The sequence below is a fragment of the Gorilla gorilla genome, chromosome 1 (genome assembly GCF_029281585.2).
Source record: "Gorilla gorilla gorilla isolate KB3781 chromosome 1, NHGRI_mGorGor1-v2.1_pri, whole genome shotgun sequence".
Classification (NCBI taxonomy): Eukaryota; Metazoa; Chordata; class Mammalia; order Primates; family Hominidae; genus Gorilla; species Gorilla gorilla.
In genome coordinates, this window is record NC_073224.2 from 223,066,121 (window position 1) to 223,083,158 (window position 17,038).

At 44.2% G+C, this 17,038-nt stretch overlaps 1 protein-coding gene and 1 non-coding gene across 4 annotated transcripts; both read right to left on the minus strand.

Moving 5' to 3' along the window:
- Positions 1 to 388: 388 nt before the first annotated feature.
- LOC115933275 (neuroblastoma breakpoint family member 3) lies at positions 389 to 12,385 on the minus strand. 3 transcript variants are annotated; one of them, XM_063702354.1, is made up of 9 exons: positions 12,252 to 12,361; positions 10,339 to 10,390; positions 6,999 to 7,162; positions 5,905 to 5,956; positions 5,072 to 5,244; positions 4,317 to 4,368; positions 3,527 to 3,699; positions 2,761 to 2,812; positions 1,211 to 2,145 (listed from the first exon to the last, which is right to left on the minus strand). In XM_063702354.1, the coding sequence occupies exons 3-9, from the start codon at positions 7,078 to 7,080 to the stop codon at positions 1,902 to 1,904; spliced, it is 828 nt and encodes a 275-aa protein (XP_063558424.1). In that variant the 5' UTR covers positions 7,081 to 7,162; positions 10,339 to 10,390; positions 12,252 to 12,361; the 3' UTR covers positions 1,211 to 1,901. The 3 variants fall into 3 exon arrangements, with proteins under 3 accessions (XP_055241680.1, XP_063558424.1, XP_063558427.1); XM_063702357.1 differs by having other exon boundaries at positions 6,999 to 7,801; XM_055385705.2 differs by lacking the exon at positions 10,339 to 10,390 and having other exon boundaries at positions 389 to 2,145; positions 12,252 to 12,385.
- On the minus strand, positions 11,970 to 12,133 carry LOC115933276 (U1 spliceosomal RNA). The gene has a single exon (XR_004069178.3). It is a non-coding gene; the product is annotated as a U1 spliceosomal RNA (small nuclear RNA).
- Positions 12,386 to 17,038: the final 4,653 nt, after the last annotated feature.

The following is a 17,038-nucleotide window of genomic DNA, read 5'->3' on the forward strand; positions in this document are numbered from 1 at the left end:
ACTGTCATATGGAAATATTTGACGTTGAAAGTCATAATTTAAAACGTATAAACCAAATAGTAGAAGTGTGTCTAGTTCAAAGGGGAGAAAACTATGAAACATTTTTAGTCAATATCAAACATGAGCTACACAACCCTTCCTAAATGCCAGAGGCACACACAGACACACACACACACTCTCTCACAAAGAATATAAATATCTAGAACCAAGAAATGGAGTAAATGCATTCTGCTACATATGGTAAACATAGCCTACAAGGTGGAAGAGATTAGAAAATAAACAGGGAAATGAAAATGTTTTTATTAATTCGCATCAGTACCCACCAAAACCAATCAGCATAACAAAAGATTATAACGCTGAATGTAAAAAACAATCCAACAGTCCAGAGTGAGAGGCAAAAGTTTTTAATTGTATAGATTAAAATAACTTTGGACAAAAATTAAAACTCAGGCAGAGAATTTTTTTTTTCAACAACACACACTAGCAAAAACAAAGGCACAGTAAACATTGAGGCAGAAAATTTCCAGTGTAGGGATATGAATATAATAACAGACACAGGCAGGGATGATTAATAAATGATAAAATGTTTAGAGGATGATCACTGAAATACAGGACATTTCTACTTTTAAAAACCACTCTCCCAAATACTTCATTATAAGTAAGGTGTCTCTAAAAGGGATAGATCTCCTAGACACCTCCTTAACCAAGTAACCAGTCCTGATATCATGATAATGCTGATGGACAAACTAGACCTTCTCTGCCCACAGATGGGCTGAGGTTGGAAACTCACAGTATTGACTCTGTAGTGTTCTTGATGAAAGGTTTAGGCTGAATTTAATCATGAAGACATTTTCAGACAACTTCAGAATGTAGACCATTGAGCCAGACAGCTGACCTGTCCTCTACAAACAAGTCCATGTCACCACAATCAATGACAACAACAAAAAGATGAGGAAATATTTGGGGTTCAAAATAACTAAACAAATGTAGCTACATTATCATTTACTTCTTCTGAACCCAAAATATCTCTCCTCCTTTTTGTTGTGTGATTCGTGGTGACGTGGACTGTGTGAAGGAGACAGGTCAGTTGTCCTGCTCAGTGTTCTACATTCTGCAGTTGTCTGGTGATTACCTCCTATGAAACTCAGGCTAAGCGTTTTCTGCAAGAACATGGCATTGTTCATATTCTGCACCGGCAGAGTCCCGGGTGACATGCTGTCTCTTGCCAGCGGCTCCTGACTCCTGTTCTCTACAGGATGGAATTGAGAGGAGCAGGGCTAAGGCCTCTCAATGCTGTTTGTCCATCTAGCTGTGGTCTTCCTAAGTATTGATATCAATTGGAGGCTGAAGGACTATGGCTTCTCTACTCAAAGGAGCCTAGTGGGTTAACAACTGTCAAGAGCAGTCAGTGGTTCTGAAATACAATCCTCAGCCAAGGATCCCTCCTGTGTTACAGATGGATCAGCTAAAACAAACCAACACTGAAGGTACAAAGAATGGGGTTAGGTTCAATGAAACCAGGGTAACACCTTTGGATGAGCTAAACACAAAGATGACACTGACCTTGAGCAGGTATAGAAGCTCAGAGACATGCCTGCAAAATGAAACCCCTGAGGAACTTTGTAGCTACCCAGAGATATCTGGTTCAAATTAGAATGTCTGGCAGATCACTCCCGGCATGTGCTACATAGTCGTGTGAACGCGTCACACCTAACTTGGGTCCAATGTCTTCAGACTGAGCACAGGTGGCCACTGGCATAGTCTGAGAATAGGAATAGAGCCATGCCCACTTTCCTATCCTATGACTGGGCTTCCAAAGGGAACTACAGTTTCATTCAAACCTACATGTGCCTATAGGTCCTGCCTGCAGCAATGACATCTCTCAGCTTAGTAAGGGCTGCTTAGTGTGGGAATATGACTCCCATCTGGAAGGCCAGGTGGTGCCTTATCACTGTCAAAGTAAAAAAACTATTGTCCATGTCAAGGGCCAAGCTGACGTCCTGTTCCTCAAATGAGTAAAAGGCACTTCTGTACTGCTGGAATGAGGCACGTAGTTGAAAGTAAGTTGAAGTAGTCAAATAACATCTATCCAGTGAGTCCTGCAAGACTTCAGGCTCTTCTGCTTCCATCAGCACCTCGTTGAGCCTGGAAAAGGAGACAAAACTAAAGAAGCAGCCAGGGAAAATCAGACACCACAGAGCCCCAACTAGATTTCAGGGGTAACATAAGGAAGTGGTCAAAAAAGGAAAAGGATAGGTCCATTAATGAGGTAAAAATATTATTGACTTTATGTTGGGATAGAACAGGGCCAGGTAGAAAACAATGAAAGAGAAAGACAGAGAGAGAGAGAGACAGAGAGAGACAGAGACAGAGAGAGAAAGTGAGCTCAGTGAATTGGCCAGGTGACACATTGATGAGGGAGTAAAAGGACACTCTGAGTTAGTGCCCTCATGACACACAGCAAACAGTGATCATGAGAAGAGTGAGCTCAATAGTTTTCCATCAAGTGTGCTTAAAATTCCATGCAGTTGCCATAAGGGTACAACTTCTGAGGTATGGTTAACCTATGGTACATTAGTAAATGATAAGGGGAGGAAGAAACGGAAACCTAAACGTCTACTGCAATGAAACCCTATAGCAATGTCAGCAGGAGTAATTCAGCCTTCATTGAAAACATGAAATCAAACACACTGTTTTCCCTGGATCTGTCGTCTCCAGGTGTTAACACAGAATTAAGCGACCACAATTGCTGAAAGTTACCTGGGGCATGGTGGGTTTTGGTCTTCTTCCCCTTCTTGGTACTTTTCAATTTCTGCAATAAATTCAGACATGGACAGACACATTAAGCTGATTCCCCTACACACATAACATTCCACTGTCTAATCCTCACACAGGGACCTCAGCCTCCTCAGCATAAGAATAGGACACTGTGAGAGATATATTTCAGGAGGCCTGAAGGCTGGTCATGAGAGTGATTCCTTGGTTTTTGTCAAAGAAACTAAGGGTAAAATGTCCCTATTCTGGTAGATCATTATCCCAATATCATTTGTCCCAAGTTTGTGCAAACGGTTATGCCATATCTTTCCAATCAATTTAAAGCTAATGCCCTCAAACGATTTCTAGGAGAAAAACTGCAATATTCAGCCCTGTCTCATCAAATACTCAGATTGTTCATGGTTGTGAGGATTTTAGACACTGAAATTAGAGTGAGAAAGGAAATCTACAAACCCTTGAGTCAAAATCATAGTTCTCTGAATTTGTCCCATCTGCCCAGGTCCAATGCCTTGGGAGTAGAATCAGAGTGCCACAGGCATGGCCTGAGACTAGGAAGAGAGCCACGCTCACTGACCCATCCCATGTTTGGGCTTCCAGGTAGAACTAGAGTTTTGTTCAACCTATATGTGCCTATAGGCCCTCAGTGCAGCAATGACATCTCTCAGCTCAGTAACGGCCTCTTAGAGCAGGAATATGATCTCTACACAGAAAACTCAGTGGATCCTTATCACCTTCATAGAAAGGTACTCACCATCCACATCAAGAGAAAAGCCAACGTGTTCTTCCTCCAATGAGTAAAAGCAACTTCCGTAGGGCTGGCATGAATCAGGCAGTTCTAGATAACTGAAAGGAGTCAAATAACATCTATCCAGCGAGTCCTGCAAGTCCTCAGGCTCTACTACCTCCGGCAGCTCTCTGCTGAGCCTGGAAAAGTAGAAAAAGTAAAGAATAAGCCAGGGGAAATCAGACACCACAGAGCCCCAACTAGATTTCATGGGTAGCATAAGGAAGTGGTTAAAAAAGAAAAAGGATACATCCACTAATGAGGTAACAAATTATTGCCTTCAGCTGGGATGGAACAGGGCCAAACAGAAAAGAATGAAAGAGAAAGACAGAGAGACAGAGAGAAAGAGGCAGAGAGAGAGAGAGAGCGAGCGCTCACTGAATTGTCCAGGTGACACACTGAGGAGGGAGTACAGGACACTCTGAGTTAGTGCCCTCAGGACACACAGCATACAGTGATCATGAAAAGACTGTGCTCAATAATTTTCCATAAAATGTGCTCAAGTTTCCATGCAGTCACCATGAGGATACAGCTTTTGAAGTATGGTCGACCTACAGTAGGTTAGTAAATGATAAGGGGAGGAAGAAATGGAAACCTAAATATCTACTGCTATGAAAACCAACAGCAATGTGAGTAGTAAAAATTCAGGCTTGGTTGAAAACATATAATTGATAATGTCAGCCTGCTCTGCTTTCCCTGAACCAGGAGTGTCCAGGTGTCAACACAGAATTAGCTGTTGACAATTGCTCAAACTTACCTGGGGCATGGTGGGCCTTGGTCTTCTTCCTCTTCTTGGTCCTTTTTAATTCCTGCAATAAATTCAGATAGGGACAGACAAAATAAGCCAATTCACTACACCCATAACAGTCCACTGTCTGATCCCCACACAGGGACCTCAGGCTCCTCAGCATGAGAACAGGACAATGTGAGAGATATACTTCAGGAGCCCTCAAAGCCGGTCATGATAGAGATTCTTTGGTTTGCATCTCAGAACCAAGGTGAAATGTCCCTATTCTGGTAGACAGTTATCCGAAAATCATTTATCCCAAGTTTGTGCAAACAGTTATGCCTTATTGCTCCCATCAATTCAAAGAAAATGACCCAGATGATTTCTAGGAGGAAAACTGCAGTATTCAGCCCTGTCTCATCAAATGCCCAGCTCATTCGTGGTTGCAAGACACTGAAATTTGAATGAAGGAGGAAATCTACAAACCCTTGAGTCCAAATCATAGTTCTGTGAATTTTTTACATCTGCCTGGGTCCAATGTGCTGAGAGTGGGCTCAGGTTGCCACAGGCATGGCTGGAGACTAGGAATAGAGCCTTGCTCACTGACCCATTTCATGTCTGGGCTTCCAACTGAAACTACAATTTCATTACAACCTCTATGCGCCCACGGGTCCTGCCTGCGGCAATGACATCTCTCGGGTCAATAAGGGCCACTTGGAACAGGAATATCACCCATATCTGGAGGACCAGGTGGAGTCTTATCACCTTCACAGTAAGGTACTCACTGTCCACGTCAAGAGCCAAGCCAAGGTGTTGTTCCTGCAATGAGTAAAAGTCACTTCTGTAGGGCTGGCATAAGTCAGGCAGTTCCAGATACCCACAGGGAGTTGAATAAAATCTATCCAGTGAGTCCTGCAAGACTTCAGGCTCTTTCTCATCCAGCAGCTCCCTGCTGAGCCTGGAAAAGCAGGAAAAGTAAAGAATAAGCCAGGGGGAATCAGAAACCACACAGCCCCAGCTTCATGGGTAACATAAGGAACTGTTTCAAAAGAAAAAGGACAGATCTATTAATGAGGCAACAAATTATTGCCTTCATGTTGGGACAGACCAGGGCCAGGTAGAAAAGGATGAAAGAGAAAGACACACACACACACACACACACACACACACACACACACACACACACATACACGAGAGAGAGAGAGATAGAGAGAGAGAGAGAGAGATAGTGAGCTCAGTGAATTGGCCAGGTGACACACTGATGAGAGAGTCAAAGAACACTCTATATTTGTGCCTTCAGGACACACAATGAACAGTGATCATGAAAAGAGTGGGCTCAATAATTTTGCATAAAATGTGCTCAAGCTTCCCTGCAGTCACCATGAGAATACAGCTTTTGAAGTATGGTCAACCTTCACTAGGTTAGTAAATGAGAAGGATAGGAAGAAATGGAAACCTAAACATTTACTGTAATGAGAACCAAAAGCAATGTTAGTAGACATAATTCAGACTTGTCTGACAAGATGAAATCATTATTTTCAGCATGTACTGTTTTCCCCAGACTTGGCATCTCCAGGTGTCAACATCAAATTTACTGTCCATAATTTCTCAGACTCACCTGGGACTTGTGGCCTCTTGGTCCTCCTTTTTCACTTGATCACACCAATGTCCTGCAAATAAATTCAGACAGGGCCTCTTACGTGAAGCAGTTCTTCCTTGCACATGGAAACATTCCTCTGTCCAATCCTAACACAGGGACATCAGTCTTCTCAGTGTGAGAACAGGAGACTTTGAGAGAAATATACCAGGAGGCCTGAGGGCAAGTCTTGAGAGAACTGACTTGGTTCCTTTCATGAGCCTTGGGCAAAATGCCCCTGTTTTGGAATGTGATCTTCCCAGTGTGCTCTGTCCTAGGTTTGTGTACACAAATGAGCAATGTTTTTCCCAATAGATTTGAGGCAACTCGTTCTAACGCCTCATAGGAGAGACACTGCAATGTTCAGGCTTCTCTCATCAAATACCCAGGATTTGATAGTTTATGAGATTGTGGACACTGAGATTTGATGCAGGGGTGCAATGTACCAGCTCTTGAGTCAAAATGAGACTTGGTTCTACACAGAAGCATCAGCTATCATGGCTTTTGTGGGTGAAAAGTCAGCCATTTTTCTAGAAAACATACCAGCAAGATGATGGACAGATGAGCTACGACAAGCCAACTTAGAAGACACAGAAAATGGGGATAAATTCAGTGAAACCTGGGTCACATCTTCCACGGAGAGGTAGACAAGGGTGACACTGGCCTTGGGCAGGTAAAGAACTGCACAGACATGCTTTGGGAACAAAACTCATAAAGAACTTTGTAGCTGACAAGAGACATTCAACTCAGGTGAGCTGATCTGACAGACAACCCCTGGACATGTGCTGCACAGCTTGGTGTGAGTTTGCCACGCCCGCCTTGTGTTCAATGTCCTGACAGTCAGTCCAGGGTGGAACAGGCATGGCCTGAGACTAGGAAGAGAGCAAAGCTCACTGACCCACCCCACGCCTGTGCTTCAGACTCGATTCCAGAGTGATTGAAATCTACATTGATATATAGGTTCCACCCACAGTGATGACAACTCTCAGCCCAACCAGGGGCGCAAGGCCCAAAGATTATGGGGTCTACCTGGGACATGAACTGGAGCTTTATCACCTTCACAATGGAGTACTCACTGCCTATGTCAAGAGCCAAGCCGACTTGCTGTTCCTCTACTGAGTGAAAGGTGCTCCTGTCAGACTGGTATGAGGCAGACATGTCAGGAGGAATTGAGAGAGTCCAATCACCTTCATCCCAGGACTCCTGGGGGGCTTCCTCCTCTTCAGACTCCTGCAGATTCCTGATGAGCCAGGCAGGACAGGGATGACAGAAGATATAACCAACAGAGATTAGACAACAAAACCTTCCAGATGATCTGATGGCAGACAGAATGGAGTGCTCACAGAAACCAAAGGCATTTTCCCTTCAAGAGAAATAAAACTATCCTTCTAAATGCAGGCTGGAGGGTGACTGCTCTGAGGACCAAACAAAAATGGGCAGCACGTGCTCAGTACATTTGCCACAGATCAGCCAATGCAGGGCACCCAGACTCTCTCTGTAAACTACCATCATGACTTGCAGCACAGAGAACTAACACAGGGCTTCAACTACTTCGTCTAAATTGGGATGAATTTTACATGCAGCATTCAAGTGAACAGAGTTCTTGAGGCAGTGCAGACACAGATCTTGTGTATTAAGGGTCCCCTTTTTACGATATTTTGATATAATATGTTTATTTTTTCAATTTCTTTGCTTACACAAATACTAGCAAACATACTAACAAAAAATAAGCAGAAAGCATTTATACATTCTCTCCCTGGATTTAAACATGTGGGAGAGAACAGGTGACACCAAGAAATCCCTGTTTGAAGGTCTGGAGTGGACCTCCAGCAAACTCCACCAGACCTGCAGCTGAGGGACCTCACTGTTAAAAGGAAAACTAACAAACAGAAAGGAATCAACGTCAACAAAAGGACATCCACACCAAAACCCCATCTGTAGGTCACCAGCATCAAAGACCAAAGGTAGATAAAACCACGAAGATGTGGACAAACTGGAGCAGAAAAGCTGAAAATTCTAAAAACCAGAGCGCCCCTTCTCCTCCAAAGGATCACAGCTCCTCACCAGCAATGGAACAAAGCAGGACGGAGAATAACTTTGATGAGCTGACAGAAGTAGGCTTCAGAAGTCGGTAATAACAAACTTCTCCGAGCTAAAGGAGGATGTGCAAACCCATCACAAGGAAGCTAAAAACCTTGAAAAAAGATTGGACGAATGGCTAACTAGAATAAACAATGTAGAGGAGACCTGCAATGACCTGATGGAGCTGAAAACCATGGCACGAGAACTACATGACACATGCACAAGCTTCAGTAGCCGATTCGATCAAGTGGAAGAAAGGGTATTAGTGATTGAAGACCAAACTAATGAAATGAAGTGAGAAGAGAAGTTTAGAGAAAAAAGAGTAAAAATAAATGAACAAAGCCTCCAATAAATATGGGACTATGTGAAAAGACCAAATCTACATTTGATTGGTGTACCTGAAAGTGACGGGGAGAATGGAACCAAGTTGGAAAACACTCTTCAGGATATTATCCACGAGAACTTCCCCAACCTAGCAAAGCAGGCCAACATTCAAATTCAGGAAATACAGAGAACACCACAGAGATACTCCTCGAGAAGAGCAACTCCAAGACACGTAATTGTCAGATTCACCAAGGTTGAAAGAAGGAAAAAATGTTAAGGGCAGCCAGAGAGAATGGTCAAGTTACCCATTAAGGGAAGCTCACCAGACTAACAGTGGATCTCTCTGCAGAAACCCTACAAGCCAGAAGAGAGTGGGGGCCAATATTCGACATTCATAAAGAAAAGAATTTTCAACCCAGAATTTCATATTCAGCCAAACTAAGCTTCAAAAGTGAAGGAGAAATAAAATCCTTTACAGACAAGCAATTGCTGAGAGATTTTGTCACCACCAGGCCTGCCTTGCAAGAGCTCCTGAAGCACTAAACATGGAAAGGAACAACCAGTAGCAGCCAGCCACTGCAAAAACATGCCAAATTGTAATGACCATCGATGCTAGGAAGAAAGTGCATCAACTAACAGGCAAAATAAGCAGCTCACATCATCATGACAGGATCAAATTCACACATAACAACAGTAACCTTAAATGTAAATAGGCTAAATGCCCCAATTAAAAGACACAGACTGGCAAATTGGATAAGGAGTCAAGACCCATCAGTGTGCTGTATGCAGGAGACCCATCTCATGTGCAGAGACACACATAGGCTCAAAATAAAGGGATGGAGGAAGATCTACCAAGCAAATGGAAAGCAAAAAAAACAGGGGTTGCAATCCTAGTCTTTGATAAAACAGACTTTAAACCAAGAAAGATCAAAAGAGACAAAGAAGGCCATTACATAATCGCAAAGGGATCAATTCAGCATGAAAATCTAACTATCCTAAATGTACATGTATCCAATACAGGAGCACCCAGATTCATAAAGCAAGTCCTGAGAGACCTAAAAAGAGACTTAGACTCCCACACAATAATCATGGGAGACTTTAACACCCCACTGTCAATATTAGACAGGTCAATGAGACAGAAGGTTCACAAGGATATCCAGGACTTGAACTCAGCTCTGCACCAAGCAGACCTAATAGACATCTATGAACTCTCCACCCCAAATCAACAGAATATTCATTCTTCTCAGCATCACATCACACTTATTGCAAAATTGACCACATAGTTGGAGGTAGAGCACTCCTCAGCAAATGTAAAAGAACAGAAATCACAACAAACTGTCTCTCAGACCACAGTGCTATCAAATTAGAGCTCAGGATTAAGAAACTCACTCAAAACCGCACAACTACATGGAAACTGAACAACCTGCTCCTGAATGACTACTGGGTAAATAAGGAAATGAAGGCAGAAATTAAGATGTTCTTTGAAACCAATGAGAACAAAGACACAACATACCAGAATCTCTGGGACACATTTAAAGCAGTGTGGAGAGGGAAATTTCTAGCACTAAATGCCCACAAGGAAAGGAAAGATCTAAAATCAACACCTTAACATCACAATTAAAAGAAGTAGAGAAGCAAGAGCAAACAAATTCAAAAGCTAGCAGAAGGCAAGAAATAACTAAGATCAGAGCAGAACTGAAGGAGATAGAGACACAAAAAACCCTTCAAAAAAATCAGTGAATCCAGGAGCTGGTTTTTTGAAAAGATCAACAAGAAATCCCAGTTTGACTAGTTCACCTGGCTCATCTGATTGCAAGTTCCTATCTTGAGAGGACTACGAAATTAAAACCAACACAACGGCCACAAATAATGTACAACATTGTTAATAAGGACAACTTGTAGCTGGGTGAATGGAAGAAAAAGTTCTATTCACTGCTTCCTCATTTCCCCTAAATCTACAAACTCCAGCTGCCACTATTGAATTAACAGCCCACAATTCCACGGCATTACCTGGGAGACACTGGCCCTTTTTCTTCCTCTTGCTCATGATCACTTTCATTTTCTGGAAATAAATTCAGAGAAGCAGGTCACATTAAGCAATTCACACTTCACATATGCCCAAATCAGTGCCCAGTCATAGGACAAGGACATAACTATTCTCAGTGCAAGAATATGGATTCTGACAGGAGCACTCTAGGGTGCCCTAGATTAACTCTGGTGAGAAGTAGAACCTCTCCCCACATCCATATAGGCCACATCCATATAAAAGTCCATTTCTGGGTTCAAGCGATTCTCCTGCCTCAGCCTCTGGAGTAGTTGGGATTACAGACACACACCACTGCGCCCAGCAATTATTATTATTATTATTACTATTATTATTATTATTATTATTATTATTATTATTATTAGTGTGTGTGTATGTGTTTTTAGTAGAGACGAAGTTTTGCCATGTTGGTCAGGCTGGTCTTGAACTCCTGACCTCAGTTGATCAAAAGTAGGTGAGGTCAGAAAACATACCCTGGAAGAGGCTGATACAATGCCCAGAACCGCCATCGCTAGGCCTGGGGTTTTCCTCTGTAGTGGAATACTAGTATTCATGTAGTGCAGGGACAAAACCAATTAGATAGTTCTGGGAGTTAAAAAGAGATGATTTACAGTGCTATTTGAGAAGGGGTATTAAGGAATTTGCCAGGGCACTGACGCGTGTCAGGTATAAACCTCAGGTTGAGAGAGAGCTAAGCATTTTCTGTCCATGAAGGTGATAAGCGAGGGTCTGAAGAAAGAGGGACTGGGGAGGACACTGGCCCCAGAAATAGGAAAGGGCTTCTTGGGGGTGGGAAGGATGGGTCAGGGTGCTATCTAGAAAGTTGCCTGGCAATGGATGTAGGATGTGGAAGTGAGACATCAAACATGAAGCAGTCGCTTAAAGTCTGAAGAAAGACTAGATATATAAACTGCAGGAGATAGTAGGGAAACTGGACCGGCTCCTCATAAAACTTCCCGCCTTCTATCTCAGGGAGGATCGCAGGGCATTTCCGCCAAGACAGGTGAGACTGCGGTTCTAACCTGCGGGCCTCCATGAATATGCGCTAGGGCACCTGGGGGCCGGCAGAGCCGTTCCCCTACGCAAAGTAAACGTGTTATGTCTACAACCCAACGGGGACACTGAGAGCCCCAAAGGCCCTGCTTTCTTCCCAGAGAAAAGCGCCCATCTGCATAATTTCTACCTGGCTCTATGAGGTGAGAACACAGTCCCCGCTAGCACAGAAATCCTACAAACTCCTGTGGGGGCTGCCCTTGGAAGCAGAGGCTGTGTAAGAGATGACGGGGGGTAGGGAAAAACACGAAGATTTTCACACAGGGTGAGAACCCAAGAGACTAGAGACCACGGACCAATCCCTGCAAAAAGCAGCCAGGGTAGAAAGGAATCAGCTGAGCGGACTTCACGATAGTTAACTCGTGTTACAAAGCCGATACGACTGATGCTCGCTTTTTCTCCTATGGCGGGGAAACACACGCTACTTTCCTATTCCCCAGCTCTCCACGGTAGGATTAACACTTGAGACGCCAACCGAGACACAAAACAATAGAAAAAACATACAATCCTGGCTGTACAGTCTATTTTTGAAACTCCAGAAAGTCAGGGGAAAGCGCGAACGCAGTCCCCCACTACCACAAATTATGCAGTCGAGTTTCCCACATTTGGGGAAATCGCAGGGGTCAGCACATCCGGAGTGCAATGGATAAGCCTCGCCCTGGGAAAACCACCTTCGTGATCATGGTATCTCCCCTGCCAGGTAAGTATGAGAGCTTGTGCCTCTGCCCCGCCACAGCCTCATACGCCTCACTCTTTACACACACGGTCACTTGCCCCGCGCACTCCCGAGCCCTTTCCAGCCCTGACACACAGCTGGGATTCTCACTTCCGATCAGCGGTCCTGAATCCGCTCCCACCGCGCGGGAACTCCTTCGTGGCGAAGCAGCAAGTGGCGAAGCAGCAGCCTCTGCGCTGCCTCATCTACATAGAAGTCGCCCGATCCGTGATGTCACCGACAGTGCCTTGCCCAGTCCCCGTCTGCCTTTCTACCACTCAACCGACCAATCTGCTGCCAGAGCCTCCAAGGGGAAGTGACGTCTGCCTCTCCCTGTTTCCCTCCCGCCCCTGCGTCTGTTCTCTCCCAAAGAAGCTGGTCCTTAGCCTGTGTTAAGGAGCAACCTTTCGGTGGCCAGATGGAGCCGGGGCATCCTTCTTCAAATAATGGCTTTTAATTCGCAGACTAGAGTGTTTCGGATTACAAAAGAAACCGGTTCTCTTCACATCCTTATCCTTGTGAGGCAGCATTCCGCTTGCAATTGGAAGCTGTTTAATATCAGAGAGAAACCATATTTATGAAAGTAAAGAGGCTGCTCAGATGACTGCAAACCAGCCTTCCTTACTGGTTTTATCACTGGTAATGTTATAAAGACAGTTGTCCAGTTTCATGAATCTTGTAGGTTTTTTATTTTGATGTTTTTTTTTCAAAAATCAGTATTGTAGAAAACTATGCTGCCCCAGAAGAGATGATTGGACACTCTCAAGCGTGGTGCTGGACTTTGTCATCTCTTGCACAGCCATCTCCACACCTTAGTGCTTACCTCATGTTAGTTTTTTATATTCTGCAAAGACGAAACCAAAATAATCCAAATTTGACACAAATACCTGGGATACATCTTATTTGAGATGTTTAACAAATGTCTGGATCATCTTTTCTTATATATTACACAGGAAACACTGTGAAGTAAGCAAAGTTGGAATGCCCAAGTGAAAGACCATTTGAATATTTGCAAGTAGATTTCAGACAGGAATACTACAGGGTGGTCACAGGATAACAAATTCTAGGCAGCAGATTTACATGACTTGAGGCTGTGGGCTGTTAAGACGCTGAGAAACCAGGGTGTGGACCAAGCTGGCTAAGACTGAGTGGACACAACGTGGTGCTGGATTTGATGGAGGTTTTACCTAGGCCCTCATTATATGCTCATTAACATACTAAATCACACACCCGCCAGTGCCATGACAGTTCTGAGACCAATGTTTGATGTAAAAATGGCACCACAGTTCCAAGAAATCTCCACCTTTACGCAGTAATTTTCGTGAATATTCCAATTCTTGGTTAAAGAAACCCATCAAGATGAAACCCCAGAACCCATTATTCTCTCTCGGGTATGCCCGAGCTCCCCTTTCTTGAGTGTGTACTTTTTGCTTTGCAATAAATTTCTTCTTTCACTATTTGCTGACTCATCTTTGACTTTGTTCTCACGGTGGTGTCAAGAGCCTGGACACCACGGCTGGGGTCGAGATCCCACCAGTGCCCAGGGACATACCCCAGCCCACCAGTATCAGATTCTATTCCATTGCTCAAATCACAAAACATCAAGTGCAGAGTTCTCCTTGGAGACCATAAAGTAAAGATTCTGTGGCATGGTGGCCAGTTAGGCCACTGGAAGCATGGCAAAATATTGAAAATGAGGGATTAGGTGACAGTGTAGTAACTGCTGAATACTAAATACTTGATCTAGGCCCCATTCCCTGGAGATTGACAGGGAGACACATTGTCCAGGTAGTAGTGGAGAAATGTTTTCTGGGTATCTGACCAGCCTTTGTGGAAAGAACTGGCACCATCCTGCAGATGTAACCGCCTGATGGGTTCTTCCTGACCAATGTACACAAAAACTCAATTCATGGAGACCATGGCACTGCAGGAAAGAGTTTCATTGACACAGGCCAGCCACGACATGTGGGAGACAGAGTTATTACTCAAACCAATCTCACTGAAGGCTTGGAGGTAAGGGGTTTTTCAAAGATAGTTTGTTGGGCAGGGGGCTAGGGCTTGCGCGGTGCTGATTGTTGGGGATGAAATCATAGGGGCATGGCAAACGGCCCTCCTGCATGGAGTCAGCTTCTGGGTGGGGGCTAAGGGACAGGTTGATTTTGGGGCCAGATGGTGATATCTAGCAGTCAGAAATGCCAAAGCCTGAAAAGACATCTCAAGAGGCCAATCTTAGGTTCTACAATAGTGATGTTCTTCACAGCAGTAATTGGGGAAGCTGCCAATCTTGTGACTTCTGGAATAAAGGCTGGTAATTATTTAACGAGGCATACATCTTAGTAGAAATCAGGCCCCTTTCATCCTTCTAACTTGGTGGCCTTTCATTCATTTTACAGGGGTAATTTAGTTTTGGTGAAGGTTATCATTTAAACCAGCCTTTTTGGCTGTCCCCAACCTTTTTGTCACCAGGGACTGGTTTCGTGGAAGACAATTTTTCCATGGAAGGGGGTGGTGGATGGTTTCCAGATGAAACTGTTCCACCTCAGGTCATCAGGCATCAGTTACAGTCTCATAAGGAGTGCGCAATCTGGATCACTCACATGAGCAGTTCCCAATAGGGTCCGAGCTCTGATGAGCAGCTAATGCTCATGCTGATGTGACAAGAGGCAGAGCTCAGGTGGTAATGCTCGAAAGCCTGCAGCTCACCTCCTGCTGTTCAGCTGGGTTCCTAACAGGCCATGGACCAGTACCTGTCTTATGGCCCTGGGGATTGGGGAGCCCTGATTTAAACTATAAACTCAATTTTTCCCAAAGATAGCTTGGGGGAAATTGCACAGGAATGAGCAAAGACAGCAAGCCTGTGAGGCTAGAACCAAGATGGAGTCAGCCATGTCAGCTTTCTCTTGTTGTCATAATTTTGCAAAGGTAGTTTCTGAGGGGCTGCACTGGACACTTCTTAAAAACATGAGACAGATGTTATTGTATGTACTACAGTAGGCAAGAGAGACCAGCAGACAACTGGGCTCAACCTCGAATACAGCAGGAGGAGTTGAAGATTATAGCCAATTGGCAAGATAAGAAAGTCAGTGGATGGAAAATGACTAAGAGGAACTTGATTAGCTATCAAAGGTGGTTGCGAGGACTCTTACTAAACTAGACTCAACAGTATTATTTCCTAAAACTGGACTTGGCAGGCCAAGAAATAACAGAGAAAAGGGCTCAGAGGAAACCACTAAGGTTTGGTCAAAGACTGGAGTCTTTGTCAACTCTACACTGAAGCTTCTGCAAATAAACAAAGACAAACCAAATGAAAAAAAGCAAAGGCTATTTATTCTGAGCTTGCTATAGCAGGGAGTCAGTCACTGTTATTTGTGTTTTGGCAGAGACTTGAAGGCAGTCATAAAGGTGGGAAAGCTTTTTAAAAAGAAAGGCTTCAGGGGCCTGGCACGGTGGCTCACACACATAATCTCAGCACTTCGGGAGGCCCAGGTGGGTGGTCACGAGGTCAGGAGATCAACACCATCCTGACTAACATGGCAAAACCCCATCTCTACTAAAAAATTTACAAACAATTAGCCAGGTGTGGTGGCAGGCACCTGTAGTCCCAGCTACTCTGGAGGCTGAGGCAGGAGAATGGCATGAACCTGGGAGGCGAATCTTGCAGTGAGCCGAGATTATGCCACTGCACTCTAACCTGGGTGACAGAGCGAGACTGTGTCTCAAACAAACAAACAAACAAAAAAAGAAAAGCTTCAGGTATGCTTGGATTGGAGGCTGTCAGCATGGTGAGGCTGTTGATAGATGAAGAAAATCAAAATATTTTACCCCAGAATATATTTCTTTGGCACATTTTAAGATGGCTGTCAGAGAGCCAGCAAACAGAAGTAACTCTGCAAAACTGTCTTTTGTAGGGGAAATTTACACCTGCAGAGAATCTGCATTAATCCAGCTTTATCTTGTCAGGTTTGAGAAATAAAAATAAGCCCTTGGCCCTACAACCAACTGAGTGGACTCCCTCTTGGCTGACAGGACCACAGAGAAACCTCGAAAGAGGTTTCTGGGTGTGGCAGGCTAGGAGGTTGGACATGCCACCTCAAAACCCTCCCCTCACTAACTGCCATTATGTTGCAGGAGAACAGCAGAGGGAATTGGAAGTTGGATAAAAGGCAGAGTGAGTGAAAGCAGAGAAAGAAGCAAGGTGATGTGGTGGGAGAGCAAGAAACAAGATATAAGGCAGAAGTTGAGCAGCCAAAACAAAAAGTAAGATTTAAAAAAGCAAGCAAGGCTGGGCACGGTGGCTCATGCCTGTAATCCCAGCACTTTCGGAGGCCAAGGCAGGCAGATCACCTGAGGTCAGGAGTTTGAGACCAGCCTGGCCAACATGGTGAAACCCCATCTCTACTGAAAATACAAAAAATTAGCTGGGTGTGATGGTGCACTCCTGTACTCCCAGCTACGTGGGAGGCTGAGACGGGAGCATCGGTTGAACCCGGGAGGCGGAGGTTGCAGTGAGCCGAGATTGCACCACTACACTCCAGACTGGGCAACAGAGCGAGACGCTGTCTCAAAAAAAAAAAAAAGAAAGAAAAGCAAGCCAGGACCCCATGGCTGGCCAGATCCAAACCAGTAAAGGGGCAGCTCCTCAGAGATAGGCACGTGTAGTAGAGAAAAAAAGTATCCTTAACATGACTCCATATGATAATCAGCTCATTAAAACTCATGCATATGGACTGCATATCATGCATGTACCTAAATTTATGGGATGGAGGCAATGTGCAAGCCCACAAGGGCCAAAATAACTAAGCAACACGCCTATCAATCAAAAGGCAAACACTGGCTAACGATTAGGCATCCTTGTGAAGAGAAGAAAAAAAAACACACATAAAAAGACCCAACGTACA

Coding starts and splice junctions, on each gene's coding strand:
- LOC115933275 (XM_055385705.2), bottom strand. CDS start 12,346: ATGAGGCAGCGCAGAGGCTGCTGCTTCGCCACTTGCTGCTTCGCCACG. Junction 5,957..6,998: donor CTTGGCTCTTGACATAGGCA/GTGAGTACTCCA, acceptor ATTTATTTGCAG/GACATTGGTGTGATCAAGTG. Junction 5,245..5,904: donor CAAGAGGCCACAAGTCCCAG/GTGAGTCTGAGA, acceptor CTGCTTTTCCAG/GCTCAGCAGGGAGCTGCTGG.